The 18,929-nt window shown below is 47.7% G+C and overlaps 1 protein-coding gene and 1 long non-coding RNA gene across 9 annotated transcripts in view; both read left to right on the top strand.

Moving 5' to 3' along the window:
* Xpot (exportin, tRNA (nuclear export receptor for tRNAs)) overlaps positions 1-18,929 on the top strand; it is a 39,127-nt gene that overhangs the window by 10,706 nt on the left and 9,492 nt on the right. For 2 of the 8 annotated variants that reach the window (XM_030245307.1, XM_006514207.4), the window contains exons 6-23: positions 578-796; positions 2,130-2,314; positions 2,410-2,578; positions 4,089-4,127; positions 4,248-4,325; positions 6,066-6,104; positions 6,615-6,677; positions 8,166-8,290; positions 8,658-8,802; positions 8,961-9,080; positions 9,466-9,560; positions 10,150-10,219; positions 11,217-11,455; positions 12,487-12,772; positions 13,381-13,570; positions 14,442-14,558; positions 14,894-15,009; positions 16,167-16,214. In XM_030245307.1, the coding sequence (XP_030101167.1) occupies positions 578-796; positions 2,130-2,314; positions 2,410-2,578; positions 4,089-4,127; positions 4,248-4,325; positions 6,066-6,104; positions 6,615-6,677; positions 8,166-8,290; positions 8,658-8,802; positions 8,961-9,080; positions 9,466-9,560; positions 10,150-10,219; positions 11,217-11,455; positions 12,487-12,772; positions 13,381-13,570; positions 14,442-14,558; positions 14,894-15,009; positions 16,167-16,214 (2,343 nt within the window). Of the gene's footprint in view, positions 1-577; positions 797-2,129; positions 2,315-2,409; positions 2,579-4,088; positions 4,326-6,065; positions 6,105-6,614; positions 6,678-8,165; positions 8,291-8,657; positions 8,803-8,960; positions 9,081-9,465; positions 9,561-10,149; positions 10,220-11,216; positions 11,456-12,486; positions 12,773-13,380; positions 13,571-14,441; positions 14,559-14,893; positions 15,010-16,166; positions 16,215-18,929 lie in introns of all 8 variants that reach the window. The other 6 variants (XM_030245308.1, XM_006514208.4, XM_030245306.1 and 3 more) reach the window with 3 other exon arrangements.
* Positions 16,221-17,216, top strand: Gm35816. Its single transcript, XR_380888.2, has 2 exons — positions 16,221-16,882; positions 16,988-17,216. It is a non-coding gene; the product is annotated as a predicted gene, 35816 (long non-coding RNA).

Raw genomic sequence — 18,929 nt, 5'->3', positions numbered from 1 at the left:
GAGAGTTTGTGGCTCCTGTGCCTAAATCTCAGTGATCAGAAGGTAGAGGCAGGAATATTGTTATTTCGCAGCCAGCGTGTACTTTGTAACAAGTTAAAGGTCAACTTGAGCTGCCTAGTAGACCTTGTCTCAAAAAAAAAAATCCAAAAAACCAAAAATAAACAAAACAAAACCTCAAGGCCTGGGATGGGCCTGGTGGCACAAACCTTGATTCCTACATAGAGGCAAAGGCAGATAGCCAGATCTCTGAGTGAGGGCAGCCTAGGCTACGAGTAAGTCCCTGACTCAAAACAAAGAAACAGCCCCTCCTTAAAAAAACAAAAAACGCCGGGCTATGTATCTCTGGTAAAATGCTTGCATAGCATACAGATTTATCCCCAACACTATAGGGAAAGAAAAATTCTAAGGGGCGGCCATTGTTCCTGTATAGTCATGTGACCAGTCACTTGCTCACCTGGGTAAATTTGCACAGCTGTGCTGCCACTAATCTGGGCAATGTTGAAGTTTGGTTCCGTTTTTGCCCGCGAGTGATAAGTAGGAAAACCAATGTGTTTTCATGACTCTTTCTGTTTGTCAGATGCAGAATCCGCAGCCAGAGAAGACCTTCATACGGAACAAAGCGGCCCAAGTGTTCGCCTTGCTTTTTGTTACAGAGTATCTCACTAAGTGGCCCAAGTTTTTTTTTGACATCCTCTCAGTTGTGGACCTAAACCCGAGGGGCGTGGACCTGTACCTGCGGATCCTCATGGCCATCGATTCAGAGCTGGTGGATCGGGACGTGGTTCACACGTCAGAGGCAAGTGGCTTGGAGTGCATGGCGGGTGTGGGGGGGGGGTCATAATGTAGGCTTTGTAGGGGAAGCAAACATGACAGAAAGGGCAGGCAGTCGTTTTCTTTGTCTCGTTCTTAGATTACAGATGTACCAAGTGCCTTGAATTTGCCAACAGTGAAATTTAACCCCTCTCGCCCCATAGATTGTATTTAGAGCATTCCTTAGTTCCCTAAAACTAAGCCACTGTATTCTCCAGTAAAGTACACAAGTTTACTGTCACATAGCTCCTGTGAAGTGCCATCCATAATTAATGCTTCTGAACTGGCAAGAAGCAATGGCTTGTGGCGTGGGTGTCAGCGCCTCCTCGTTGGGAGTCTGAGCCAGTCATAGTCCCTGAGCCCATGACCCTTCCCTTCCTGCATCTCAGCATCTCCTTTGCCACCTTCTAAAATTGGTTGGTTGCTGAGTAGCACTAGTAGTTGAATATATTATATCATCTCTACCAAGGACTCTTTATAACGGAGGTAGTACACCCTTAGGCCAGCCTTAGGCATGGTACGCAGGAGGCCCAGGGTTTGATCTATATCACTTGAGTCTAAATATGAGTAGTACAGAGTGTGAGAGGTTTTTTTTTTTTTGGGGGGGGGGGGTTGGTTTTGGTTTTTGGTTTGTTTTTTTTTTTTTTTTTTTTTTTTTTTTTTGAGACAGGGTTTTTCTGAATAGCCCTGGCTGTCCTGGAACTCACTCTGTAGACCAGGCTGGCCTCAAACTCAGAAATCCGCCTGCTTCTGCCTCCCGAGTGCTGGGATTAAAGGCGTGTGCCACCATGCCCGGCTGAGTGTGATTGTTTTAATTGGCTATTTCTAGCAAGCGTTTGGGAAACTGGGATGGGGGGTGCCCAAGCTTGCAGCCATCCTGAGTCATATATCAAGAACCTGACTTATAAAGGAAGAAACAAAAGTGGAACTGGAGACAGCTTTAAATGTATAATAGTTTGATGATAGTAACTAAAATACTCATAAATTTAAAGGACAATGCACGTTTAAGTCACTGCCATTTCTAAACAGCCTAAGTACCATGTTTGTGTAATATTTAGAAATAATTTCACATGCTTAAAACTTGCAAGCAGTGCTTATTTATAGGTTTGTATTTAATGAACTAAGTCTGGCACCGAGGAGTAGAACGGAAAAAGGAAGCCCCGAGAATCACAGGATGTAATTGTAGAGCAGATAGGAAGCCGCGGTACGGGAGTGTGAGCAGGCCTGGAAGTTTCCTGCAGAGGAAGTCACGGTGCCGCCGTGCTTGGACATCAAGTGCTGCTTTGAAACCTTCCCTGTCTCTGCTGCTTTGTGTCTAGGAGGCTCGAAGGAACACACTGATAAAAGACACCATGCGGGAGCAGTGCATTCCAAATCTGGTGGAATCGTGGTACCAGATTTTACACAACTACCAGTATACGAATTCAGAAGTGCTGTGCCAGTGCCTTGAAGTAGTTGGGGCCTACGTCTCCTGGATAGACTTATCCCTTATAGCCAATGATAGGTGCGTATGCCTGTGACTCTTAGACTGCTGACCTGCAGAGTCGGTTTCTAAAACTCGGGAACTGAAGGTGTTTACCCTTCTCTTCCCGCCACCAGGTTTATAAATATGCTGCTAGGTCACATGTCCGTAGAGGTTCTACGGGAAGAAGCATGTGACTGCTTGTTCGAGATTGTAAATAAAGGGATGGACCCTGTGGATAAGATGAAACTCGTAGAGTCCCTGTGTCAAGTATTACAGACTGCTGGGTTTTTCAGCATTGACCAGGTCAGTGGATGTCTTAAACCTAAGCTTTGAAAACTGTTAGAGTAGCTTTCCCCCTCAACCCCCGAGTTTTGGGGACTGTCCTTGGACTGACGGTGACCACAGCTAGGATCAGCGGCATGTTCCTTGCACACTTGGTCACACCCACCCAGGATGGTGCGTGCATTTTGCAAGTTTGCAGCGCTGAAGAAAAGGCTTCCTCGGACGTCTCTGAGCTTTTAATGTAATTTGTGTAGCGCACATCTGTGCGCATGCGTGTGTGCAAGTGCCTTTGGAGAGGTGAGATGACGGCTTCCTAGAGTCAACTCTCTCCTTCACTGCCTGGGCCCCGGCTTGGCGTGGCCTTGCTTGATCCTGAGACAGCTTTTTACTGGTGACAATGACAGTAACGCGGCATTAGGAGGATCCTTCTTCATGGACCCAGGATAGCTTTATTATTACCTTCTCCCGTCTTCCTTAGAATCTGAGGTTGCTTAAGAAAATAATCTCAAAGATAGAGCCCCTGTCTCTATGGGAGGACGGTTGAAGGGTAATTAAATAACCCAGGCCTTCCTGTACCACTGGCAGAGACTTGGAAGCCCGCCACCATGTAGTAACTTTGTGTCTTTGTAGGAAAGTTAAGGCCTGAGTGAAACAGTCTCAGAAAGGAAGGACTGTTGTAAGTGTTACACACAGTGCAGCAGCATTGATGTCATAGACTGTGCTCAGTAATGGGCACTTAGGGAAGAAGGGTCAAAGATTTCTTTCATTTACGCCTACCCACCCACCCCTGTTATTTATTTATTTATTTTAACAAGATTGGTAATATCCACAGGACTATCTTCATTAAAATACAGTTACTATGGGCTAAGAGCACTGACTGCTCTTTTAGAGGTCCTGAGTTCAATTCCTAGCAACCATATGGTGGCTCACAACCATCTGTAATGGGATTTGATGGCTTCTTCTGGTGTGTCTGAAGACAGCTACAGTGTACTCACACATAAAATACAGTTGCTAATGGAGAAATGACTGGGTGGTTAAGAACACTGGGCATCTGTCTTCCAGAGTCTGTAACTGCAGTTCCTGGGGACCCTGTGCCCTCTTCCGGCTTCTCTAAGCACCAGGCATACATGTTGCATGGATGTACATGCAGGCAAACATTTAAGTTGCTTTTAAAGTACTATTGGATAATGATGGTTGCAGAAAAATTCAAATTCTGATAATGTTTCTATCACATTGACAAAATTGGTAGTTGTCTTAATGTTGAGTTCTGGGGTGCAGGGGAGTGCTCAGCAGGTAAAAGCACTTCCGTTGAGATGCTGTGGCCTGAGTGCCGTCCCTGAGAGCCGTGGTAGAGGGAGGAGCTGGCTGTTGACTGTGGCACATTCGCCCACCCACACAAACCCCTGTGCGTCAATCACGGATTGCATCATTTGTCTTTTTACATTGAGCCCTGTAATTGGCTAAGGGTCAGAGGTTTTCCTCCTGCCCAAGGCAGACGGATGTAATCCAGGGCTTTGCTTCTTGCTTCTAGGAAGAAGATTTGGACTTCGTGGCCAGATTTTCTAAGCTGGTAAATGGAATGGGACAGTCGTTAATAGTTAGCTGGACTAAATTAATTAAGAATGGGGCTGTCAAGAATGCGCAGGAGGCACTGGAAGCTATTGAGACAAAAGTGCCACTTATGTTACAGCTGCTAGTTCACGAGGACGATGACATTTCCTCCAACATCATTGGGTTTTGTTATGATTATCTCCATATCCTGAAACAGGTAAGCCAGTGCTGTCTCTTGGATATAGAAAGAACTGATAAAAAGTGAAAATACTAAAAAAGACAAGACACACATATAGATGATAGTTATATAGATGGGTAGATAGATACACACACACACACACACATATATATATAGATATAGATGTATATCTATATATATCATATTAATTATTTACTGCATTTTGTATTTTTTTAGTTGTTACTTTAAAAATTAAATTTAGACAAACAGTGATTAAGTTGCAGACTTTGGGCTGGACATGTGAGCCATGCCTGGGAACGCAGCACTTGGGATGGGTGGGCGCTGGGCTCAGGGTTGTGGACGGCTCTGCTGCGAGTTCAAGACCAGCTTGAGCAGCATGACACACACACCTAAGTCATAAACACAGCCTGGGCTTGTTTTCTTTGTTTCTGTTGTTTTAAAACTGAATTTGTCCCCGCACATAGTGGAAATGTGTTAAATTCCTCCCTTTGACAGTGGTTTCCCAGTAACAGCATGAAATGTTGTGGTTTCCATACGGTGCTGTGCAGTGTTGTAAAGATTCATTAACTCCATCCTGACACAGGATGAGAGGCCATTCCTACTCTGCTACAGTTTTGTTCCTACATACTAATTATACTTAGTGTTTCCGAATGACTTCTATACATGTATATAATACATTTCAATCCCACCTCTCCCCCATTACCCATTCTTGTCCCCTCTTGTCCTACCGGTACCTTTGTCTCCTTCTGAGTCCTGCTTTGATGTCCTTTGGGGTTTAATGAATTTCATTACAGTTGTTCATAGGAGTGTAGGCGAGGGGTTGTATACAGAGCATGAGCCCCCTCCCAGAGGCTGCATCACTGAAGAAAATCTCTCCCTGTTCCTTAGCAGCTATAACAGCTCCTCAAGGAAGGGGTGGGGCCTCATGGACCCCCTTCCCCTTCCCCTTCCTCCTGCAATCCTCGTCAGAGTGCTGGTGGCCCATTCCTGATAAGTTAACCACAGGGGCTGACTCTGTGGGTGCAGGGGCCTCCATGCTCAGAGGTCAGCATTCCACACCATCACCCCTCTGTGGGCTGATGAGTTAGGTTTTGTTTGCAGTGCTGGGAACTGAATTCAGAGCCTGGACCATGCTCAGCACGCCCTGCCGCTGAGCTTCCTCTCCACCCAGCCCTTAATTCTTAGCAATAGAACCGCTTACATGCAGAGTTAAGGGAATAGCAGTGGAGAAACTGATCTTCCCGCAGTGATTTATCTTAGCTTTCCTTTGCACTGTTTGTAAAAAGCTGAGCGTGATTGTGCATGCCTTTAATCTCAGCTGTCGGTGTGACAGGTAGATCTCTGAGTTCAAGGACAGTCTGGGCAATAGCATGAGTTTCAGGTACCGTGACTAAATAGTGAGTCTCAAAACAGCAAAAGCGTCCTTCAATGCATACAGCATAATTCTTTCTAAATATATGATAAAAGACTCAATCTAATTATCTTTTGCCTATATATTAAGATATTTATTAGACAAAATTATTACATCTAAATGGGAATCTGTTAACTATAGATTTGCTGTCAGACTACTCAGCAGAAATGTGTGTATTTTATTTTCATATTAGACCCGGGGACCTGTGAATGCTGGAAAATGTTCTGACCCCTAATTGTGCCAGAAGCTCCATTGTGTATGTCTTAGAAGAATTGATTAGAAAATACTTTGATAAGCAAATATAGCATCAGAAAACCAAGTAAATGTTGTTTACTTTTTATTTTAAGCTTCCTGTGCTCTCGGATCAGCAAAAAGCTAATGTAGAGGTAAGTGGCTTCTTTCAAACCAGTGTAGATCTGTTTTCCCAAGTCAGTCGGGGTTCCTCACCTCTCAGTGGGTGAGGGATTGCTCCATGGAGGCAGCTGCTTCACTGAAAAGCCACAGTCTCGGAGTTCTCTGCACCACGTGTTAGAGTCCATTCCCTGCAGTCCTTCCTGGGTGAAGGGCCCTGGGGGGGCGGGGCTTAGTGAGGCTGGTGAGCTTTAGGGACTTCTGGTGAGTTGTTTGTTTCCTGAGTCTTAAGTAGTCTCCCTTCAAGGCAGACTCCACCCCATGTCTCGCTTCCACCTCTGCTCCCATGAGATTCCCTGAGCCCTTGCAGTGGGTGAGGCAAGACCATCTAAAGCTGATGGTCTTGCCTTGGAGACTTCCAGATTAAAAAGAACAACCAGCCTGGTCTACAGAGTGAGTTCAGGACAGCCAGGGCTACACAGAGAAACCCTGTCTCGAAAAACAACAAAAAAAGAACTAACATGCTATTTTATTACTGATTTTAGGCAATCATGTTGGCCGTTATGAAAAAATTGACTTATGATGAAGAATATAACTTTGAAAATGAGGTAAGGAGTTGTGCACCAAAGAAAAAAGTTTTAATTTTATTGTTTGTTTGCAGCAAATTAGTAATTTATATTTTAGTTTTAGAGCCCTTTAAACCAAACCAAAAAAAAAAAAAAATTTAGTGTGTTTTAATCAACCTTGTTTATACTGGTGGAGTTATTTGTATCACTGCTAGTTTGGGGTGACACTTACAGAGACCTCTGAATCCTTCGTTGTCTAAGGGGTTGGGGGGCATCTGGCAAAGTGCTTGCTGTGTAAGCATTAAGATCAGGGCTTAATGACTGGAAGGCTGGACTTGGTGATGTGAGCTTGTTGTCCCAGAGCGAGGAAGGCAAGTGGGGGGGTGGATCCCTGGAGTACATTGCCTGGCCTAGACACCGAGTCCCAGGCCTTCATGAGAGAACATGACACACACCACACACGCACGCGCGCATGCCTGAAATCCCAGCAGTTGGCAGCCTTAGAAAAAAAATACTGTCATAAATGTGAAGCCAGCCTGGGCTACGTACTGGGCTGCGTAGTGAGAGTCTTTCTCAAAACAAAAAAACAAGAATCCTATTTTTTAAAAAAATGGTGTGTGTTTGGGGTGCAGGTCAGTGGTAGAGCGTTTGCTTATTACACGCAGGTCCTGGATTATGTCTATGGCAGGAAAGGAAAGAAAAGCGGTACCCGATGATCTTCTCTCGGTTTACGTTTAATCAGAGTGCTGGATCAAGGCCCAGTCAACAGGCCTCAGGTCACCAGCCAGTAGGGAGGGTGAGAAGGGGCCTTCCCTGCCCGGACTTGTTCAGCTACAAGACTTGTCCAGGCTCGTGAGCATCAGCCTCCTGCTAATTTCAGGGGCTGTCCACTGCTTCCTGGAAACTCGGGCACATGTTGGTTAGCCGTGTGCTAAGATGCTGTATTAGAAATGGATGTCACAGAGTAATAGTGACAGTGAGCAACACAGCAGCCCCAGGCCTTCCTAATGTTGTCAGTATTTGGTGGGGAGGGGGAGCAGAGAGCACAGGCAAGTCTCAAACCTGATGCGGCCCCATACCCTAATGCTTGGCCCTGCCCTCCTCCAGGGGCCTTAGGACCCAGGCCTTTGATGGCTATGGTTAATTTTGGAATTACTAGTTAATGAGCAGCAGAAGGGAAGTGCTGCTGAGCCGTTATGATTTTTTTTTAATTATTTGAAGATAAAAGGCATGAGGTAACTGATCAATTATGTAATTTTAAGATCTCAAAATTAAATATATAGGGGTCTATGTGTATTGATGTGTGTGTACGTGTGTGTGCGTGAATGGTTGAGATAGATAGATATAGATAGATATATCCATCCTTATTGTGTGTGCAGTTGTGAGCGCGGGCCAGGGTATGGCTGTGGAGACTTGAGGACAGCTTTGGGTGTTGGCTCCCTCCTCCCACCCTGAGTGCTCCTAATAGCTGAGTCATCTTGATGCTGGCGCCTTAAAACTTTAAGACAGGGCTTTTAACTTGTGTCACAGGGTGAAGATGAAGCCATGTTTGTAGAATACAGAAAACAGCTGAAGTTACTGTTGGACAGACTTGCTCAGGTGTCCCCGGAGCTCGTGCTGGCTTCTGTTCGCAGGGTCTTCAGTGCCACGCTGCAGTAAGTCTTCCGCCTGAGTAAGCTCTCCTCTCGGCTCCGTCGTGTTCACCTCTCCTCACGGGTCTGCAAACAGCTTGCTTTGCTTCTGTGATATCTCCTGTCTCTACCTCTGTGATTTAAGTTGCGTTGCATGTGTTCCCACCACCTTCACCCTCATGCTGTTTCTGTCTCTTTTCCCCTCCCATGGTTGTTGGGAACCCTGGGTTTCCTTGGGTTGGTTACAGGAGTGTGGATAATGAGGGCTCATTAGAGGAGCAGGTGGCAATGTCGTTGAGAGGACTGTGGTGGGTTTCTGTCCTGTGTATCTAAAGTACTACAGAATGTTCACGTTGAGATCTCACAGACATACGATACTGTGCCTTGGTAGGAACTGGCAGACCACGCGCTTCATGGAGGTTGAAGTAGCCGTGCGGTTGCTGTACATGCTGGCGGAAGCTCTCCCGGTGTCCCACGGCGCTCACTTCTCAGGTGACGTGTCAAAAGCGAGTGCTTTGCAGGACATGATGCGGACGGTAGGTATACTGAGGGTCCTTCCCCGGAAACGTATTTGTCCTTTGTGCCGTGCTGTAAGCTCACAGGGGGTCGTAATGGTTAGAGCTCGGCGTGATTTTTACAGCGGGACCTTTGGATGCTACAGTAAGCAAGGATAGTTTCTCCATTTCCTCTCCAGCTGGTGACATCAGGAGTCAGCTCCTACCAGCACACGTCTGTGACCCTGGAGTTCTTTGAAACTGTTGTTCGCTATGAGAAGTTTTTCACAGTTGAACCTCAGCACATTCCGTGTGTACTCGTAAGTGTGCGCCACGCTCTGCTTTGAGTGTCCAGCTCGCATTCTGTCTTTGTTGTTTGTAGCTTTTCTCAGAATTAAGAGGTTATCTAAACCTGAGAGACAGTTACTAAACCCAGTCCTTCAGGGCCTATCTGTGTGTAATATGACATTACTTCTGAATTCCTGGTCCCTGCCTATTAAAGTGTACAGTTTGATGTGAGCAGAATTGTAGTACGGTGCTGGGTGTTGTAGGGGGCAGAGGCAGGCAGATCTCTGTGAGCTTGAGGCCAGGACACAGAGCGAGTTCCATGACAGCCAGGGCTGCACAGAGAAACCCTGTCTTAAATGCAGCATGACAATGGAGTCCTTGAGTGGGAGCAGAGCTAATGAGTGTCTCTTCCCTTAGATGGCTTTCTTAGATCACAGAGGTCTGTGGCATTCCAGTGCTAAAGTCCGGAGCAGAACCGCCTACCTGTTTTCTAGATTTGTCAAATCTCTCAAGTAAGTATCGGCTTTCGGTGCTGCGTGTGTGCTTGCGGAGGCCGCTGAGGGTGGGTGTGGTTTGGATGTCTGGGGTGAGCAGTACATGCGTGCTGTGGCGAATGTGAAGAGGAGACAGCCTTCCCACGGTGGGAGCAGGGAACACACTCGGTCGGGCCAGCGGGTTTGCAGTCAGCGCGTCCACGTGCTGAGACTGAGCGAGCGTCGTCTCCCTAGGCCACGGTGCATATTTTTTGTTGGTTTTCTTGGTCCTGGAGATGACAGAGTCTAGCTTGCTCTGCCCCTGCCTCCCTCCATCCAGCACCAGGATGTGTGGAGATGCCCAGCTTGAAAGTCACCGTAACACAGCCTGCTGTACATAGTGTTCTTCATAAGTACCCTTCCGTTTGGTACTTACTGGGCTGCCAGCCGGGTCACTGCCTTGACAGTGCATCGCTGCAGAGCACACAGACTTTAACATTAATCTTCGTGATCGGAGTAGCTCGCATAGACGTGAGCTTTGGCTTCCTTGTGTCTAAGTGGGAACTTGATCTTTCAGCAGCTTGTGCGCATCTCACCTACTTACTGTCTTCCTTTTGATTTCATTCAGTAAACAAATGAATCCTTACATTGAGGAGATTTTGAATAGAATACAGGATTTATTAGCCCTTTCTCCACCGGTAAGTATCTCCAGGGCACCACTGAGACTGTGCGTGACAGCTTTGTTTCTCATAGTGGAAGGGGTGGGCGGGCGGTGTGTGCAGAGTTTACTGAGATCCGTTTGCCAGCTTGTCTTGATAACAAGCACAGCAGCAGTGGAAGGAAGCTGGCAGTGCGGAGGGTGTCCTGATTCCTCTGTACTGTTAAATGCGGGTCTTCAGACTTAGTGTTTAGATGTTAATCCTTCCAGTATCTGAAAGGATTTATTTACGTTGAGATGGCTTATAAGTAAGTACATTTTGATTTACGTGTGTTTTTGATTTTTAGTCATATATGCATGTGTGTTTTGTCTGCCTGCATGTGTAGCTGTGCATCACGTGTGTACAGTACCTCTGTGGGCTGGGAGAGGGCGCTGGCGTCCCCAGGCCTGCGGTTACAGATGGTGATGGTGCTGTGCTGCTTGCCTCGCAGTTGCTGGGAGTGGCAGCCCATCCCCTGCAACAGCAGCCAGGGTTCTTTGTGCTGAGTCACCACCTACACTGTTGTGTTGCAAGCAAGATAGCAGCATTCATTTAATGGAATTCTTCACTCTCGTTGCCCAGTTCATGCCAGCTTTTCTCAGCAGTTTGCTGACCCTTGAGGCATCCAAACAGCCATATTGTATCGGGCAGTAACAGTTATCTTAGGAACCTCTGCAGAGTTGGTCAGGACTAAAGTTTAGTTCATTGATCTGCTTGCTCGCTCAAGTACAAGGCTAGGGCTTATCTTAGCGCCTCGGGCATGAGGACACAGGGTACCAGGAAGTAATACCCTTTGCCCAGCACAAGAGTTAGAACTAGGAGACTTTAACCTCTGCTTCCATTTTCAGTCTGGGATTGTGGCAGAAATTCCGTTCTTGTATGAGTACTTGATGTAAGAGCCAATGTGGTAGAGTGTATTTCCTGTCTCTCATGCTTGATTAAATTAAAGGAGAGGCACTAAAACCTAATTTTCAGTTATGACCAAACTTCCTTGTAGGAGAACGGATACCAGTCCTTGCTGAGTAGCGACGATCAGCTCTTCATTTACGAAACGGCCGGGGCGCTGATTGTTAACAGTGAATACCCCGCAGAAAATAAGCAGGCCTTAATGAAGGACCTCCTGACACCACTGATGGAGAGGTTCAAGGTTCTGTTGGAAAAGCTGATGATGGCGCAGGATGAAGAGAGACAAGCATCTCTTGCAGACAGTCTCAACCACGCAGTGGGATTCGCCAGGTGAGCCCAGGTGCAGCTGAGATTGTACGGCTGTGTGTCTGCACAGCAAAAGATGTGCATCCGTGTAGGCAGGACCTCTAGTGCGGGTCTTTCTGACATGGACACACTCAACTGTTTGCAAAGCCAAGTCAGTTACTCAGAGGGTTGTATAGCCCTGTGTCTCTCCAGTAAGTCAGAAGTGCAGCGGCAGAGAGCACAGAGCCTTGCTAGCTGCGAGTTCGTCATGCAGGCTCTCCAGATCCTCTGTACTCTGGGGCCGAGTCCTTAGTGTGAGTCGGTCTTGTGTCTCAGGAGGCGAGCCAAAGCGTCTTGTGTCCCAGCAGCCACTGTGACATTGGGCTTTAACATTGGCCTTCAGGAGGTGTCCTGACGCTCGCTCCGTAGTGTTAGCGTGTCTCAAAGGCCCAAGCCCACCTTTACTACTCTCCCTACATTTTTTTATTAGCAGCATGGAGATTGAAGTGATTGCTGAGTTATCCTGGGAGGTTGTTGTACACTGTAAAGTGCAGCAGGAGAGCCAGGCCTCGGGAGATAGGAGGAACTTACTTGGCTGTGAGTGTCATTAGGTTGTTTTTAACTTTCATGAGTAGCACACACAGATTGCCTAATGGCTTAGTCACACTAAGTACATTTTTTTTTCTTGCAGACTTGATGTCAGGATTTTTAAAAAGCATATGAAAAGAATAGACTCAGCTTATGTTTAACTGCATCCTGTTTGCTTAACTTAACTTGACGTTTTGTTCTGTAATGACAATCTGGAAGCCGTCATTTTCACATAACTGTTAACTAAGGATGGACTTGAGTCTCATGTAGGAAGCCATTGGTTTCCTGCTGTTAGGCCTTTTTTGTTTGTTTGTTTGTTTGTTTTTCAAGACAGGGTTTCTCTGTATAGCCCTGGCTTTCCTGGAACTCACTTTGTAGACCAGGCTGGCCTCGAACTCAGAAATCTGCCTGCCTTTGCCTCCTAAGGGCTTTTTTTTTTTTTTTTAAGACTAACACTAAACTGGGTTGCCTGGTTTTTGGTCACGCAGTCGAACCAGCAAGGCCTTCAGCAACAAGCAGACTGTGAAACAGTGCGGCTGCTCCCAGGTCTACCTGGACTGCTTACAGACCTTCCTGCCAGCCCTCAGCTGCCCCTTGCAAAAGGACGTCCTCCGAAGTGGTGTGCGGACCTTCCTCCATCGGATGATCATCTGCCTCGAGGAGGAGGTGCTCCCGTTCATCCCGTCGGCCTCGGAGCACATGCTCAAGGACTGTGAGGCGAAAGACCTCCAGGAGTTCATCCCACTCATCAACCAGATCACGGCCAAGTTCAAGGTACCGCAGTGCTCAACGGGCTGTGGGGCACCAGGACTCCCGACTCAATTAACCTTTGGTCACCTTTGACTGTGACCACTTGTTACTTCTCAAATCGTTCTTTCTTCTTTCATTTTTAACCTCATTAGAGCGTGTATGTGGATGCCGGGGTGCGGAGGTCAGAGTTGAGCTCTGTGGACTCGGTTCTCTCCTCGTCCTTGCGTGGGTTCTGGGGATTGGTCTCGGGTCACCAGGCTTAAACAGTATGTGTGTCAGCCTACTGAGACAGCGAGAATTATAAGATGCAAGTCGAACTTGTTAAGATTACTTTAGCGCGTGTAATGTTCTGTCTGAACGCCTGCCTGTGCGCCATGTGTGTGCGTGTCTGGGAAGCCAGAGATGGCATCAGATGTCTTGGAACAGAAGTTACGGGTGCTTGTGAGCTCCCGCGTGGGTTCTGGGATCTGAACCAGGGCAGCGCTCTCCAGCCCCAGACCTGCTGAGTGGGATCCCGAGTCGTCGTGTAATGTGTATGTTTTTATAAGTTTGTGTGACATTTTCTACCCAGAGTGTCACGTTACAATTCTCCATCACAACTGAGGTGCAGTAACAATCATTCTTCCCTCCAGATGCAGGTGTCCCCGTTTTTACAGCAGATGTTCATGCCCCTGCTTCACGCTATCTTCGAAGTGCTGCTGCGACCAGCGGAAGACAACGACCAGTCGGCCGCGTTGGAGAAGCAGATGCTGAGGAGGAGTTACTTCGCCTTCCTGCAGACGGTCACCGGCAGCGGGATGAGTGAAGTGATCGCGAATCAAGGTAGGGTGTGCGCCCGCCCGCCCGCCGTGCAGTGTGTGCGAATCATTAAAGTTAATAGCAAGCACTGGCCAGCCACAGTAGTGCGGGCTTGTAATCCCCGTTACCTGGGAGGCTGAGGCAGGTCAGTCAGATGCACAGCCGTTCTGACTGCACAGCATTCAGGGCGAGTTCTTGAGGCCTTTTCTTAAAAAAGGAAAAGGGGGGTGAGGATTAAACTGAGCACAGTGAGTGTCTTGGGCTAGTTTTCTATTGCTGTGATGACCAAGACAACTTAGAGAATAAAGATCTTGATGCTTATAGTGTCTGAGAGTGAGCCCAGGACCACCATGGCAGGGTGCATGGCAGTGGGAAGGCGTGGTGCTGGAGTATGGCACTAGGCACAGAGAGCAGGCTGACTGGAAACAGTGTGGGCTTCTGAAACCCCCAAGTCCAACCACCTCCCTCCAGCAAGGCCACGCCTCCTGCAGCAAGGCCATACTTTTAATCCTTTTCAAATACTAGGTCTACCCACTGGGGACCAAGCATTCAAATATGTGACCCCAAGGGGGCCATTCTCGTTCAAACCATCACATGGTGCCTTTAAATTCAGTATTTAGGAGGCAAAGATATGCAGACATCTGTGATTGTAAGACTAGCCTGGTCTGCACAGCAAGGTCTTTAAAAAAAAAAAAAATTCAGAGGCTCAAACGGTTAAAGGAATCTTGGCTTAGAAATGAAGTGCTCAGTTAATGGACTAAGTGACAGAATTTCATAACACTCTAAGTTCTAAGTGTGTTTGACTTAACTGTATGTTTTGAAATGCGTGCTTCCGGTTGTGTTTTCCTTTTGAAGTTAAGTGTAGTTTTTTTGTTTTTTGTTTTTCTCTCTCCAGGTGCAGAAAATGTAGAGCAGGTGCTGGTTACTATTATCCAAGGAGCCGTTGACTATCCAGATCCGATTGCACAGAAAACGTGTTTTATTATCCTCTCAAAGCTGGTGGAGCTCTGGGGTGAGGCCAGGTTTTTTTTTTTTGCTTTTGTTTTTGAGATTTTATCCACACCTTCCTCCCCACCCCACCCTACCCTCCCCCAGCCTCCCCCACTACTAGAACAAGAACCCAAGGCTTTGGGTGTTCTAGTCAGTGGGCCTGCAGTAGGCAACACCTCCAGCCTGAGAACTGCTTCAACCCTTCCCACAACCCGTTCATCCCACAACCCGCTTCATGGGAGAGTTAGAAACGGCAAGGAATTCTGATCCAGACAGAAGCAGGAGCCGGGAATGGATGTCCCTGATGTGGGCTGGCGGGCTTTTGAAACAAGATGAAACCTTGGCTTCTCTTGGCAGGAGGCAAGGACGGACCGGTGGGCTTTGCCGACTTTGTTTATAAGCACATCGTCCCAGCGTGTTTCCTGGCACCTTTGAAGCAGACCTTTGACCTGGCAGATGCACAGACAGTATTGGTGAGCGAGCACTCCCCCCCCCCCCCCAGTCTTTGTTTACCACGTGTAGACCTCCAGTGTCTCTCATGAGGGTGGCTCTGTTGCCTGGGTTGTTTCCATACAGAATTGATGACGTTCATCAAGTTATTTTTGTGTTCAGGGGATGGAGCTAAGGGTGTCCCAGGCTAGACAGGTGCCTCACCACTAAGCCCCTCCCTCCTCCGCACCCCCCCTCCCCCCCACCTGTCTCCTCCTCCTCCTCTCCTTGCCCTCCTCCTCAGTGTCCCGCACTTTCTGTCCCTCCTCACTTTGGTTTTGCTCTGTGGATGGCGTTGGCCAGGATCTCACTGTGCACACCAGGCTGCCCTCTGACTATAGGCAGTCCTCTTGCCTGCAGACCTCCAGAGTGATGGAGTGTGCCCACCGTCACGCCATGCTCCTGCCACTCTGCTCAGTAGCGTCCCCTACCACTGAGGGTGTTAAAAGGCAGCCTTCAGTCGGGCGTGGTGGCGCATGCCTTTAATCCCAGCACTCGAGAGGCAGAGGCAGGTGGATTTCTGAGTTCGAGGCCAGCCTGGTCTACAAAGTGAGTTTCAGGACAGCCAGGGCTATAGAGAAACCCTGTCTCGAGGAAAAAAAAAAAAAAGTAAAAAAAAAAAAAGGCAGCCTGCTTTCCGGGTGACGGGTCCCAGATCTCAGAGCACTCACTGTGCGGGAGAGAGTTGTTTTCTCAGTTCTCCGTAGTTGGGTAATGCCCGCCTGCGTACTGCATTAGGACTGCACTATGTATTCGTGTCTGTTTCATGTCTATGGGAGTTTCCCTTCCATGTGTGCTTGTGTGCTGTCTGCAAGCCTGGTACCCTCAAGAGAACAGAAAAGGGAGTCAGGTCCCCTGGACTGGAGTCACTCATGGCTGTGAGCCACCATATGACGGTGCTAGGAGTCAAACCCTGGTCCCCTGGAAGAGCAGCCGGTGCTCCTAATCACTGAGCCCTCTCTCCAGCCCCAGGGCTGGTCTTTGCTGTTTCTGTGCGGTCTTGTAGCTTTGCCACTGTTCACGCTTTGCACACACTCAGCTGCCAATATTTTCCGTGCAGTAGCTTGAAGGCGGGAGGGATAGAAGGCTGGCTTTGTAGTGAAGAACTGCCCGTGTTAACATTTGAACTTGCTTTTTACAGGCGCTTTCTGAGTGTGCCGTGACTCTGAAAACAATCCATCTCAAACGGGTAAGGCCTGGCCCCGGCTCCTTCACCTCAGTGTTCCCGTCTTTGCCTTCAGTTGGTTCTGACTGTGTTCTTATAAACCCTCTCCCGAGGTGACGTCAGCGCTGATTCTGTGGGTGGTTGAGAAGGGCCTGACTGTGGCTGTCCTTCACACTGTAGGTCACAGAAGTTCAACTTCTGCACAGCCCCATTTCTCTGCCTTGTCCCTTCTCCGTGTGTGAGTGTGTGCCTGTGTGTGCACAGGTGAGAAGCTGCCACCAAGGATGTGCATATGCGCTTGTGTAGGTCAGGGGTCACCCTCGGATGTTACTGTCCTTGTCTTTTTCTGAGACCGGGTATATTGATGAGACCTGGGGCTCACTATTAGGATGGCTGGCAGGCTGTTCCAGGGAACTATTGTGGGTTTAAAGTAGGTGCTAGGGGGCGGGAGGGGGAGGGTACCCAGGTCCTCTTGTTTGCAGCAAGTGATTTGCCAACAGAGGTATTACTCCAGCCTTTTACTAGTTGGTTTATTTTTTATTTACTAGTTGACTTATTAGCTTGTCCAGACAGGTTTTCACACAGTAGCCCAGCCTGGCACAAACTCACAGCAGTCCTGCCTCAGCCGTTGGGATTACAGGTGCCAATGCATAGAGACTTTGATTCCTTCTCAACACCATACCGAGTTCTTGGTCAGTAGTAAGTCATGTGTGTAAATCATAACAACTTTAGATTCAGATAACTTGAATTAGTTGCCAACATTTTAAAAAATGTACTGTTTTTCTTTTAACAAAAAGTCTTGATTCCAACTTCTCGGGTCTTACCAGCATTCCCTCAGACTGCAGCTCACTGCGAAGCAGCCCATTCCCTGTCCCCATAAGGAGCGAGATCTCTGCTTCAGCACCTCTGCTTCTCTTAACTTGAGTCTCCTTGTGACAGGGAGTTGAAGGTTCTCACTTCAACACTATGCCCACTATCTGTATATATTATGTACAAGCAATGTATATAATAAATGTAAGGCCAGCAGTGTCTCTATATAGCTTATTGGGTGCGCGAGCGCGCGCGCACACACACACACACACACACACACACAGATGCCTAAAAAGGGAACCAACAGTTAGTCTGATGTGAAAGCCAAGGGCAGAGGAGACTAACAACATGGATGCTTGAGTTTAGGATGAGGGAAGACAGGCAGTTAGGAATGCTGTTCTGGGGCTGGAGAGGTAGCTCAGCAGATAAGAGCACTGGCTGCTCTTCCAGAGGACCTGAGTTCATTTCCCGGCACACATGTGGTGGCTCATGACCATAAAGGGATCTGATGCCCTCTTCTGACACGCAGGCGTACATGCAAAAAGAGCAATCAGACATAAATAATGGTGCTCTGAAGTATTGTCTTCATTCTAAATCAGTAAAAAAACAACAACCCTGATTCAGTCACAGATTTTTCATTGTTTCTGTTTCCTGATTTCAAATATTTGAGTACAAGTTTAATGTCCCAGAATAAAAAACATATCCCTTTCCCTCTCCCCCTCATGTGTGTGTGCTTGTGCATGTATGTAATGTAGATAGATGTGTATGTGTGTGATGTAGATGTGTGTCTGTAAAGTAGGTGTGTACGTGTATGTGTAATGTAGATGTGTGTGTATGTAAAGTGTGTGTGTGTGTGAAAGAGAGAGAGAGAGAGAGAGAGATGTAGATGTGTGTGCACTACAGCACAGGTACAGAGGTCAGAAGCCAACTCCTAAGGGTCACATGTCTCCTTCACTGTGCGTCCCGACCCCAGGATTGCACGCCAGTCATCAGGCTTGCAACTAATACTTTTGCCTTCTGAACTATCAGTTCCCCTGGCCCCAAATCCTGGGGCTTTAGGGGTGTGTGTGTGTTTCTCTCTTTTAAGAGGTAAGAATGGCCGGCAGGGATTTGGAAATGAGTGGGATGGGTGAACTCACGGAGAAGTTCAGACTCCTCAGAACCACGCAGGGGACATTCCCACAGACGACACATGGCCTCTGAGGGGTTGGAAGGCTGAGACCTAGGCCCGTCTGAGCCCTGTGCATGAGTGAAGGCAGAAAGGAGATAAAGGAATCCCGTAATGGAGGATGCTAGGACGGTAGATGGGAATCCAGATGTTAAGGCAGGGAGAGGTACACCAAAGAACGGGGGATCGCTTTTGGATTTGTTTTGAGACAGCCAGGCTGACTTCACACTCAGAGTGGACCACTGAGTCTGTTGGGTTACTTTCAGGTTGGAACCACCAACTCTTAGAAGTTACCAGATGCAGGGCAGGGAAGATGGCTCAGTCCATCAGCTGCTTACTCCGAAAGGACCTATGTTTAGGGCCTCGGCACCCAGGCAAAAGCCAGACATGGCTGTGCAGATCTGTATTCTCAGTGCTGTGGAGAGGGATAGGTCCAGACAGGTAGATCTTCCTTGGAGTTTACTGACTGGCCAGCCAAGCCAAGTTGGCCAACTCCAGATTTAAGGAGAGACCCTGTCTGAACAATAAGGCACACAACAGTATGTGAAGACACCCGGTACCAACCTCTGGTCTCCACATGCCGGACCAAAACAAAACAATGACCAAATTCAGACACATTTACTGCTGTTCCTTTCGTTTTCTAAAGTATTAGGTTCAAAAAATTTTATAGCTGTTCTCTCAGAAATAACATTGCTAAAAAGGAAGTGTTTTTCAAAGTGTCCTGGGTTCCTCTGTGGTCGCTGGGAACCGGCAAGACTTAG

The sequence above is a fragment of the Mus musculus genome, chromosome 10 (assembly GCF_000001635.26).
Source record: "Mus musculus strain C57BL/6J chromosome 10, GRCm38.p6 C57BL/6J".
Lineage (NCBI taxonomy): Eukaryota > Metazoa > Chordata > Mammalia > Rodentia > Muridae > Mus > Mus musculus.
The sequence above is the reverse complement of the archived record's forward strand: the minus strand, read 5'-3'. Positions and strand labels throughout refer to the sequence as shown.